This window comes from Brassica napus, chromosome C1 (genome assembly GCF_020379485.1).
Source record: "Brassica napus cultivar Da-Ae chromosome C1, Da-Ae, whole genome shotgun sequence".
In the NCBI taxonomy this organism is placed as follows: Eukaryota; Viridiplantae; Streptophyta; class Magnoliopsida; order Brassicales; family Brassicaceae; genus Brassica; species Brassica napus.
The window spans coordinates 1,282,767-1,295,128 of NC_063444.1; the positions used below are offsets into that span (position 1 = coordinate 1,282,767).

Consider the following 12,362-nt stretch of genomic DNA (forward strand, 5'->3'; position numbering starts at 1 on the left):
TGGTTTATATATTACTTCTATTATATAGTTCTATGTAATATTTTTTCTAAGAACTAATTTTTCTTTCTTTTTATATATTTTTAAAGCAAGCAATTAATGGATTATAAATTTGATTTTGTGGTCCTTGTTAATTAAAACGTGAGAGTTGAGACCATGAACCAATTTAAATTAGATGTTAATTTTGCTTTTAAGTGTATACTAGATTTTGATCCGCGCTTTCGAAGCGCGGATTATTTTGGATTATATATATTTTGAAATAAAATAGTATATTCTAATTATTATATATTATTATCTTAAAAATTGTATTATTCTCCTGGAACGAACTCGATGTGGTAGCATCGTCCTTTGTAACGGTCAAGGCTGGTAAGCCCAACGGTCCACACAGCTGTCAACTCGGCTCAATCTTTTTTTTACTAAAAGGATTGAGCCGAGTTTATCTAGTATATATACTGTTTTTGGAAGAATTTTTTTTAAAAAAAATTATATAATTTATGAATTAATTTATTTGAGATTTTGTATGTACACACTTTTATGTAATTCTCTCTTATGCTTGAGCATTTTACTCATACCCAAAAATTGAACCGAAACCGACTAAAAAATACATATTTGGATTTGGTCCAGGTCCAAAGCAAAGTAACTATTGGATATTTTTTGGACCATCATGTGTTTGTCGAGTCCATGTCTTACCCAAGACCCGATCGTATATCCAAAAATACCCAAAATATTTTGTGTATATTAGTTATATTTGAAAATTTCAACTGAATAATTTTAGTTATCAGGTTTGTGTTTTCGGTTATAGTTTCGGGTTTTAGGTACAATTTAAAATTTTAAAATATAATATTAGGTATTTTTTGGTTCCTCGGATCAGATTTCAGGTAAAATTTTGGATTTTTTTGGATATTTGAATATTTTGGGTATTTGTTTGAGTATTCGGATATGTCTTTGTGTTGTGTGTTTTTTGGCTTTTCAAATATTTTTGGGATTTTGGGTATTTCAAGTCTTTTTCGGGTATTAGATATCCGAACCGATCTGGACCCGTTATGTATCCAAAAAGTATTGTGTTTCACGGGTATTTTAATTATGGATTTGTAACGGAAAAGAACCAACACAAACCTAAAATTTTCAAAATTAGGTCTAAATACATAAATTATTATATGAATATATCCGAATATAATTTTGGTTTTGGTGATGTATTGGCCATCGATTAAGATTATAATATAGACATTATGATTCACGTGAATTAATAGTGTATTATATGTTAACCATATGACTTAGTAAAATAAAGGTAATACTAAATAAGAATGATATTCTAAGGATATAATCGTAGATTTTTATAGATAATATTCTAAGGATATTAATGATACTCTGGATCATAATCTTAGGAGATATTTAGAAAGATTATTTAGCTGGTCTAGGTAAATTAATGAAAGGGTGCACTAACCTTGTATAAGTAGATTTTTTCAGAATGTTTCACTTTTAATATAATAGATTTTAAGTGTATACTAGATTTTGATCCGCGCTTTCGAAGCGCGGATTATTTTGGATTATATATATTTTGAAATAAAATAGTATATTCTAATTATTATATATTATTATCTTAAAAATTGTATTATTCTCCTGGAACGAACTCGATGTGGTAGCATCGTCCTTTGTAACGGTCAAGGCTGGTAAGCCCAACGGTCCACACAGCTGTCAACTCGGCTCAATCTTTTTTTTACTAAAAGGATTGAGCCGAGTTTATCTAGTATATATACTGTTTTTGGAAGAATTTTTTTTAAAAAAAATTATATAATTTATGAATTAATTTATTTGAGATTTTGTATGTACACACTTTTATGTAATTCTCTCTTATGCTTGAGCATTTTACTCATACCCAAAAATTGAACCGAAACCGACTAAAAAATACATATTTGGATTTGGTCCAGGTCCAAAGCAAAGTAACTATTGGATATTTTTTGGACCATCATGTGTTTGTCGAGTCCATGTCTTACCCAAGACCCGATCGTATATCCAAAAATACCCAAAATATTTTGTGTATATTAGTTATATTTGAAAATTTCAACTGAATAATTTTAGTTATCAGGTTTGTGTTTTCGGTTATAGTTTCGGGTTTTAGGTACAATTTAAAATTTTAAAATATAATATTAGGTATTTTTTGGTTCCTCGGATCAGATTTCAGGTAAAATTTTGGATTTTTTTGGATATTTGAATATTTTGGGTATTTGTTTGAGTATTCGGATATGTCTTTGTGTTGTGTGTTTTTTGGCTTTTCAAATATTTTTGGGATTTTGGGTATTTCAAGTCTTTTTCGGGTATTAGATATCCGAACCGATCTGGACCCGTTATGTATCCAAAAAGTATTGTGTTTCACGGGTATTTTAATTATGGATTTGTAACGGAAAAGAACCAACACAAACCTAAAATTTTCAAAATTAGGTCTAAATACATAAATTATTATATGAATATATCCGAATATAATTTTGGTTTTGGTGATGTATTGGCCATCGATTAAGATTATAATATAGACATTATGATTCACGTGAATTAATAGTGTATTATATGTTAACCATATGACTTAGTAAAATAAAGGTAATACTAAATAAGAATGATATTCTAAGGATATAATCGTAGATTTTTATAGATAATATTCTAAGGATATTAATGATACTCTGGATCATAATCTTAGGAGATATTTAGAAAGATTATTTAGCTGGTCTAGGTAAATTAATGAAAGGGTGCACTAACCTTGTATAAGTAGATTTTTTCAGAATGTTTCACTTTTAATATAATAGATAAAGTGTTCCTTCACACGTAGTAAGTTAGCTCTTTTGGATCCGCTTAGCTACGTTAAGATATATATATAGAACCGGTCTTGGACAAAGCCGAATGAAACATTCGCCTAAAACTCTCAAAATTTTTGAATTTTTTTTATATATAAGTAGGTACCTAAATTTGTATATAAAAAATTCGGGTCCTCAAATTATTGAAACTAGATGATTCTTTTGCACATGCAGACCTAAACATTTTATAATTATTTATTAATACATCTATTGCTAATTAAAATACTATAATGATAAATTATTATTTATGTTTTCATTTTGAATACATCTTAGAAATCGCTTAATATTATTTTTTCAATTATATAAATTAATGATTTTACTTGGTTAATATTTAGTTATGTATTTTATGTATTTTATTTTTAAATTTTATTAAAATATATTTTCAGATAACAACATAATATATAAAAAAATTGATCTTTTTATTTTAAATATATTTTTTAGATTTTTGATAATTTTTACTCTAATTATTCAATTATCTAATCAAAAGAATTTAAATTCGTTTTTATTATTTTGACTAATTAATATATTTTATTCATTAAATGTATAAACATTATTAACCGGTATAACTTTCAGCGTGAGAGTTTGAATGTGAAATTCACTTTACAAATAATATTATAGATCTTTCTTAAATTGTCTATAACCCCAAAATTTCAGGACGGCTCTGTGTATATATATACATACGTTTGAATTAACTTGACGCTTATAGTTTGAGCTAATCTGCCAACTAAAGATCATGGAACTGTTCAACTTCCGATCTTCCATACAGAATCCAGTCACAGAAAAATAATGGTTAGAGAGTGACTTTCTCAATTCTCATGCATGATGCATGTAAAGTTGGTTGGTACCCACTACTCATAATAAGCTTAAGAGCATGCTTACGTTCGGCCCAAACCCTATAAAAAATAATTGGGATCTGTCAAAATATTTTCCCTTTGCCTTTGGACCAAAAAATAAGCCTTTCACCCAAACAAATAGTCAAATCAAAAAACTAGGCATGAAAATTAATAAATTATGGGTGTAACTGGTAATCAACTTTAGAAATGCTATGAATGCAAGGAATTAAAAAAAATGGAATGCCAACTAATGGAACGATGGAAGTTATGGAATGAAATAAATAGAATGAATAATTGCAGAGAAATATTTTTGTAACACAAATGGTAACTTTTCAAAGGAATGGAATGAAATGAAAGTAATTTTTAATTTAAATTAAATAATGTTAAAAAGAAACACAAATATTTATTTAAACTTTGCTTAAAACTAAACATCTTTATTGCCAAAACAATAATATCTAACGAGTACAATGTTTTGCAATCCAAATATCCTTACCAATCTGATCACGAACAGCTTTCATATATGCTCCAGCCACCGTGTCATCCTCATTTCGAACACTCTGATCATCATTTGTATCATCACTGATATTTTGATTACCATGCAGAACATCATTTCCTGCTTCTGCCTCTTCAAACTCAACATCTCTGATGTTGCTTTGACGGATGAAATTGTGAAGGCCCATTGTAGCAAATATAACACATCTTTGTACAGAAATACCATACCTCCTAAATTCATTTAAAACCCTCCATTTTTTTTTCCAAACTCCAAATGTTCGCTCAATTACAGAACGGAGGGATGCATGCCATCTGTTAAACATCTCTTTGCTATTTCGTGGCGCTTCACCATTCAAAAATTCCACAATTACGCTGTTTTCTAGTTACACCCTATATACAGATTGGGCCAAACAGAATACTCGGACCGGACTAATTTTTTCCGTCTAATTTTTGCGTGTGTTAGGGGGAAACGCGTGAGAATGAAAGAGAGTGTAAAGATAGAGAAAGAGAGAAGAGCCGTGATAAGGACTCTGAACGTAGTAGAGACAGAGATGGTGAGCGTGGTCATCACAGAAGCAGTCGTCACAGGGACCGTAGTGATAAAAGAGAACGTGGTAGCAGAGATGATGATGATGACCACCGCAGAAGCCGTGACCGTGACTATGATAGGCGTAGAGATGACAGACGCCGTTGTAGGTCTCGTTCTCGTTCCAAGGATAGATCTCCATCGAAAAGGTTGCATATTATTTTTTTTCCTGGCTTTAGTACACTCTTATATGAACTGATTTTTAAATTTTCTTTATGTCTATGATGTTATTGCACTAGGCGGGTGAGTGGATTCGACATGGCACCTCCAGCCTCTGCTATGTTAGCTGTTGGTGCTGCTGTTACCCAAGCTCCTCCCGTACCACCAGCTACTGGAATGTTCCCCAACATAATGTCCTTACCAACCGGACAGGTATGTGCTTTTCTTGAACTAATTCTTCAGTGTCCTGCAGGCATTTGGAGGACTCCCTATGATGCCAATCCAGGCTATGACACAGCAGGTTAGCTTTTGATTTTCATAAGATTGCTATTTTGTTTCTCTGTTTCTAACCATTTCTTCAGGCGACTAGGCATGCTCGCAGAGTCTATGTTGGTGGCCTTTCCCCTCAAGCAAATGAACAGGTTAATAACATCCACTCTCTTTTTTTCTCTATGTTCCAGCATTTGATACTGACATTGACTTACTTTTCCTGCGTTGCAGTCGGTGGCTACATTTTTTAGTCAAGTTATGGCTGCTGTTGGTGGAAACACTGCTGGTCCAGGTGATGCTGTTGTTAATGTTTACATAAACCATGAGAAGAAGTTTGCTTTTGTGGAGATGCGTTCTGTTGAAGAGGCGAGTAACGCAATGTCTTTGGATGGGATTATATTTGAGGTATGTTTTTTTAATATTACCTTTCTACCAAGTATTTTTTTTGAAGTTTTAGTATTTGAATTAGGCATGCGGTTTCGTTATTTTCGGTTTCGGTTAATTCCGTTTGGCAACAATCCCACCGAAATAAACCGAAAATAAAATTGGTTATTTTCGGTTTTATAATTTTTTCGAAAATAACCTATTTTGGGATTTCGGTTAGAATTTGGTATAATTATTTTAAAAATCAGATAATCTAGGTTAGCTCCAGTTATTTTTTTTTTTATTTTCGTTATTTATTTCGTTATTTTTTTTATTTTTTTATTTTCGTTATTTTTTTTTATTTTGGTTATTTTTTTATTTTCGTTATTTATTTTTTTTCAGTTTGTCTCCAGTTATTTTTTTATTTTCGTTATTTAGGTGGGCTCGAGGGCCCAGACCGTATTTTCGTCGGTGGGCTTCCTTACTACTGCACCGAGCTGCAAGCCAGGGAGCTGCTGGAGATCTTTGGCGCCCTCAAGGGCTTTGATCTCGTAAAAGATAGAGAGACTGGCAACTCTAAAGGATACGCTTTCTGCGTCTACCAAGATGTCGCTGTTACAGACATCGCGTGCGCTGCCCTAAACGGCATCAAAATGGGAGATAAGACGCTTACAGTGAGACGTGCAAACCAAGGAACAACAGCAGATTGCTTTTCAGGTTAATATGTTACAGCCGGGACCAGTGGCAACAACAGTTGTATCAAGTTGTTAATGAGGACGAGCTTAGAGATATAATGGATGACATGAGACAAGAAGGCAGCAAGTTTGGTAAGAGATGTCTATATATTGATTTGGAGATACAAGATTTTTTTTTTAAAAAGAGTATTGATTTGTCTCTCTGTTTTCTTTGGTTTGTATATGTCTGTTTTACAGCCTTTTGCTATAAAGAATCAGCACCTAACATAATCAGACTGGAGACTGTATAGACCACTTTATCTTTCTTAGAAGAGAATAGCAGTGTCTTGTTGTTTAACTCTTTTAATGCAGGTTCGTTGACAAACGTTGTGATCCCGCGTCCCAGCCCCAGCGGTGAGCCAGTTGAAGGCCTTGGCAAGGTCTCTCTCTATGTATAGTTAGAATCTCATTGGAGATATATGTACATGTGCAGGTATTCTTGAAGTATGGTGATACAGATGGATCGTCGAGGGCAAGAAGCGGGATGAATGGTATGAAGTTTGGAGGGAACGAAGTGGTTGCTGTGTTCTACCCTGAAGAGAAGTTTGATCAAGGAGAGTACGGAGCCTGAACTCATCCCTTGTTTCTTTGCTTTCTAAGACCTTAAGTTCTCTTAATTATTTTTTTTTACTTCAGTTAAAGATCCTTTGCGTGTGATTTTAAGACGAAGAAATGATATCAATGAAATTTTATTGTTATAATTTTGTTTCCGTTGTATATAGATTATAGTTTTATCAACATTATGGAAGAAGTATAAACAAAAGTCTATAATCGACATGATTAATTTAGATATTGGGATATATTTTCTTTTTATATTTTTCTTTTCAGTGACTGTTCCTTCATATTTTAATAAACTCCTTTTGTGGAACATTTTTGTTGAAAAGTATGATGGCTAATAACAGTATAAACTTCTGACGAAAGAGTCCAATAATCCCACTCGCTCGGAAATAGAACAGTACAAAGTTGGTGAATGAAGTCCGTGGGGTATTTATGAAATGATGATGATCTTAGGTAAAACATTATTTATTTTGATTTATCAAAAAGTGATCTTATTTTAAAACCAAAAGGTCAACTTAGTTTAACTATTAAAACGACTTTTTTGGAGCTAACAATTTAAAACCACGAACATATATAAAACATGACACTAACTCATTAGAGCACGATTAATGGGAGTTTTTAGGACGAGGTTTTTATATTCTGTTAAAAACTCTACCCTAAAACCTCTCCATTAATCATGCTTTGGCTAATATCAAGTAATTATATTTTATTTATTTTCTTATGATTTATAGGTTTGGTTTAAAAATAGAAACGCATCAATTGAACTCAATGATAAACTAGTATCTAAAGTTATTCGTTGTTCACGATTCAATAATCCTAGTTTCTAGGATTTTTTTTGCATCGATTAGATATGAAAAGTTTTGAAGAACAGTGTAAGTTATGTCTGGACTTTTTAGGTGAAGCTAGTGTAGATTGAATATTTTTTGCAATTTCTTCTAGTGTAGATTGAATTTGTTTTTGATTTGGAGAGAAAAAAATTATTTACAGTGGCTCTTAACAATAATACTTTCCTTGGTCCTAAATACAGAATGAATAAAGTATAATAATAACATGACAGTTTTTCTCTGCTACATATGCAAATGAAATGTTTTTTTTTTTGAGAAAAGGCATTCTATATGCAGATGAAATGTTACATATATGATATTACTTTTACAAAAAATCATAATCTACTTAGTTGAATTCTTTATAGGGAATTTGCGGTAGATATACAAATTATTTGTGCCTATTTACTTGACTAACCAAAACATATATGGCTTTTCGCATGATTCAAAGTCTAATCAAATCAAAACCCCTTTTAGATTTTCTTAAATCCAAATAGCCACCTGACTTTTTCATTAAATAATCTAAAATTTCAAACTTTGAAAAACTTATTAAAATGGACCCATGACGTTTTACACTCTCCATAGCTGACCTTTGACTCCATGGATCCAGCCAAAACATGTGTTTGGTTACACAGTGACATAAGAATTTTAAAATATTCACGAGAATTAAAACAAAAAGCAAATATTAAATATAGTTCTTATCACAATATCCAGTATCCAATATTAATAGTCTCGTGTCATCTACCCATATCTTTTCATATCAAGTTACAGAAAAATCTTAGCTGGTCAAATTTCACGTTCGGTTGCCCCAAAAAGTCAACTTGGCTATAGATACGTACAATCTTATCCAAAATCATAAGTTAACTAGTAGTATATGTCACTGATCAAGTTTTAGACACATCTTATAAAACTGTTAGTTATTAATTAGTAATTACACACGTAGATACCGTCCGAAATTGAAGTCGTTGATCGGGTCTTAAGTATTTGATCGCGCAAACCAAATTTCTAAAAATATATAGAAGAAAAGAAGTTGTGGATGACCCTTGTCAACTGGATTCAAATAACTAAATCATCTTTCAAACTTGTGGCTTTCACGAGTACAGTCTTCTTCTATGTGTTGTCATATCTATTTTTTTCTATATATAATCAACGTATCTTCTTTGATAGTGTAGAGAGTTTAAGACCAAACTCATAACTAACTTTCAGACAAAAGCTTACAACTGGGAGAGACACTAATTAGTTAAGGTCTGCATACTCTATAGTTTTCTAAATACTTGTCGGTGAAATTAATCATGGCCGATCAAATATCAGGCGAGAATCCGACCGAGAAGACGGTCGAGAAGCTGACCGAGACGCCGACAGGAGTTAATAGATACGCACTTCAATGTGCTATTGTCGCCTCCATCGTCTCCATCATCTTTGGTTACGGTAAATATTTTATAAGAAATCTCAAAACTATAATTACGTTTGAATATAATTGAGATTTTAATTTTCAAAGCTATTAAAATTTGATACGTTGTTGGTTTATGATTATAAGAACTTAGAGTTATATATATGTCTTTTGTATTAATTTGTTCTATAGATACTGGTGTAATGAGTGGAGCGATGGTCTTTATAGAAGAAGAGTTGAAAACAAACGATGTTCAGATCGAAGTTCTCACCGGTATTCTCAACCTTTGTGCACTCGTTGGATCACTACTCGCCGGAAGAACGTCGGACGTGATCGGACGGCGCTACACAATCGTCTTGGCCTCAGTACTCTTCATGTTGGGCTCAATACTAATGGGCTGGGGTCCGAGTTATCCTGTACTCCTCACGGGTCGATGCACAGCCGGACTAGGAGTTGGTTTTGCTCTAATGGTTGCTCCGGTTTACTCGGCCGAGATAGCAACCGCTTCGCATAGAGGACTCTTAGCTTCCCTACCTCACCTTTGCATCAGTATAGGGATTCTACTAGGCTATCTAGTGAATTACTTCTTCTCCAAGCTACCGATGCATATAGGTTGGAGGCTGATGCTAGGTATAGCCGCGGTCCCGTCCCTAGTGCTGGCCTTCGGGATCTTAAAAATGCCGGAGTCTCCACGGTGGTTGATCCTACAAGGCCGCCTCGGAGAGGGGAAGAAGGTACTAGACTTGGTGTCGAACTCGCCCGAAGAGGCGAAAATACGGTTTCAAGACATTAAAATAGCTGCCGGAATCGACCCCAAGTGCGAGGATGAAGTGGTGAAGATGGAGAACAAGAAGACACACGGAGAAGGTGTTTGGAAAGAACTCATTTTAAGACCTACTCCTGCGGTAAGACGGGTTCTTTTAACCGCATTAGGGATTCATTTCTTCCAGCACGCGACGGGAATCGAAGCCGTGCTGTTATACGGTCCGAAGATTTTTAAAAGAGCAGGAATAACGGCTAAAGACAAGCTGTTCTTGGTCACAATCGGTGTCGGAATCATGAAAACGACGTTTATTTTCACGGCGACTTTCTTGCTCGACAAGGTAGGTCGGAGGAAGCTTTTGTTGACCAGCGTCGGAGGAATGGTTTGCGCGTTGACGATGTTGGGATTTGGGCTTACGATGGCCCAGAACTCAGGCGGGAAGCTAGCTTGGGCTTTGGTGCTCAGCATAGTTTCAGCTTACAGTTTCGTCGCGGTTTTCTCTATTGGGCTTGGCCCAATAACTTGGGTCTACAGCTCTGAGGTGTTCCCGTTGAAGCTTAGAGCGCAAGGAGCGAGTCTCGGCGTTGCGGTGAACAGAGTAATGAACGCCACCGTGTCGATGTCGTTTCTCTCGTTGACTAAGGCGATAACCACCGGAGGAGCTTTCTTTATGTTCGCCGGAGTAGCTGCGGTGGCGTGGAACTTCTTCTTCTTCCTCATGCCGGAGACTAAAGGAAAGTCGCTCGAAGAGATCGAAGCGCTTTTTCAAAGAGACGGTGATCATAAAGTACGCGGCGAGAACGGCACCGTTTAATGTTTTTGTTTTTTTTTTTTAATTTCGCTTTAAATGAAAGCGACTACCTTTTTAAGTAATCGATACGACGCCGTTTAGTGTTATTTGTGTGTGGACTTTATCAAATTATAAACCAACGGTCAAGATCAGCGTAGAGCTTTTAATATTTTATTACCAATTTTAGATCAACGGGTCATACATTGCCAGTTACTAGCAAACACTGGCCCACTTACTAGTGAAAGAGAGTGTGCACTTGTGCTCAGATCAAAATCGAGCCGACACTGTATGTACCGAAACTGAGCTCAGGTTCTGTTGTAATCCTCACCACCACGCAAAGTCATTGAGATCGAGATGAAGGAGGACGATGTCTTTCCGACGAATCAGAAGAAGGATAGCTCCGATTCGGTCTTGTTCGGAAGAGGACGTTACAAGTTCTTTGCCTTCGCTGCTCTTATGCTTCTTGCGTTTTGGTCGATGTTCACCGGTACAGTCACTCTCCGGTTATCCACGGAAGATCTAAACCGGTTATCGGAAGATATCGGGATCCCAACGAACCACGAGAGCCTAGACGTTTTGGTTTTAACTCTTTTACTTCTCCCTCTTTGTTTAATTCTCTTTTGTCGAGATTTCGAAGCTGAGTTTGTGGGTTTTGTAGGAAATGGAGGAGAGGGAGAGAGTGGTGAAGCATATGTGGGATGTGTATACTAACAGTCGTCGGATCAAGTTGCCTCAGTTTTGGCAACAGGCGTTTGTTGCTGCTTATGAGGAGCTTACCAGCGATGTTCCTGGGGTTAGAGACGCTGCTATTGGTGAAATCGCCAAGATGTCGGTGGCTCGGTCTATCTCTCTTGATCCAACTACTCCTTCCCGATCAATGGTGATGATTCTGATATAAAGTTTGGTGTTTTTTTTTTGAATGGATTCTCTAGTAGTAGGTTAGTGACTTCAGAATCAGTAATGGATGGTATAATTTGCCTCTAGTTGCAGTAGTCTTCATAGTTTCTATAAATGGGATGGAGTAAACAGTAATGTTCAAATAGGAATCTTGTTATTGTTGGTGATCTGATACATATGTATATATGCTTTGATTATCCAGACATTGAAATACCAGTGCCAAGTCTCCATATGTTTAACAATTATGACTAGTGATTCTGGAGATTGGGTATGTTTCAGTAACATGGTAGCATGTGATTCAGTCTGCTTAAAAAACATGTTATGATATTCTAGATAGCTATAGCTTTCGGTTAAGTTTTTTTGCAGTTATTGCAAAACCCCACTTGTAGAATAAGTTGGTTGGTTGGCAAAGTATGGTTAGAGTTTCCATGATTCCAAGTTAACTTCTTGCATTTATTGAATGGGATAATTCATCTGAACTCTCTTTTTTTTTCTGTTGGGTTTATTCTCAGAGCGCAAGGGTATTGGGAAGAAGCTTCAACAAGATTCTACACAAGCCAGCAGCAAGTAGCTGAGTGCTGATGTATTGGTAACACATATAAACCTAAGCTCATTCCTACTCGCTGAAGCCAAAAGATGAACACTATCAAATGAATAGTTCAGTTTTGGGAGATTAAAAATTATTGTCTCGAAATCAATTGCTCCTTTTGGATTCTACCAATTGGTAGCTAGTACTTTCATATATATACATGTATAAACATGAGTCTTTATGGTTTTTTTATACTTCTTCTGAGATGTTCAATAAATCCTGAATAAGTGCCATACTGGCTGATTCCCATTTCTCACCCACTGCCAACGTTTTGGTA

At 34.9% G+C, this 12,362-nt stretch overlaps 2 protein-coding genes and 1 pseudogene across 3 annotated transcripts; all 3 read left to right on the forward strand.

Moving 5' to 3' along the window:
- Window positions 1-4,269: 4,269 nt before the first annotated feature.
- On the forward strand, window positions 4,270-6,978 carry LOC106354059 (annotated as a pseudogene).
- Window positions 6,979-8,570: 1,592 nt separating this feature from the next.
- LOC106450717 (probable polyol transporter 6) lies at window positions 8,571-10,780 on the forward strand. 2 transcript variants are annotated; one of them, XM_048745054.1, is made up of 3 exons: window positions 8,571-8,901; window positions 8,968-9,084; window positions 9,239-10,780. In XM_048745054.1, exon 3 carries the CDS (start codon window positions 9,250-9,252, stop codon window positions 10,621-10,623), a length of 1,374 nt encoding a protein of 457 aa, XP_048601011.1. In that variant the 5' UTR covers window positions 8,571-8,901; window positions 8,968-9,084; window positions 9,239-9,249; the 3' UTR covers window positions 10,624-10,780. The 2 variants fall into 2 exon arrangements, with proteins under 2 accessions (XP_048601011.1, XP_013747934.1); XM_013892480.3 differs by having other exon boundaries at window positions 8,572-9,084.
- Window positions 10,781-10,802: 22 nt separating this feature from the next.
- Window positions 10,803-12,334, forward strand: LOC106450798. The gene is made up of 3 exons (XM_013892593.3): window positions 10,803-11,178; window positions 11,258-11,479; window positions 12,009-12,334. Exons 1-3 carry the CDS (start codon window positions 10,954-10,956, stop codon window positions 12,069-12,071), a joined length of 510 nt encoding a protein of 169 aa, XP_013748047.1. The 5' UTR covers window positions 10,803-10,953; the 3' UTR covers window positions 12,072-12,334.
- Window positions 12,335-12,362: the final 28 nt, after the last annotated feature.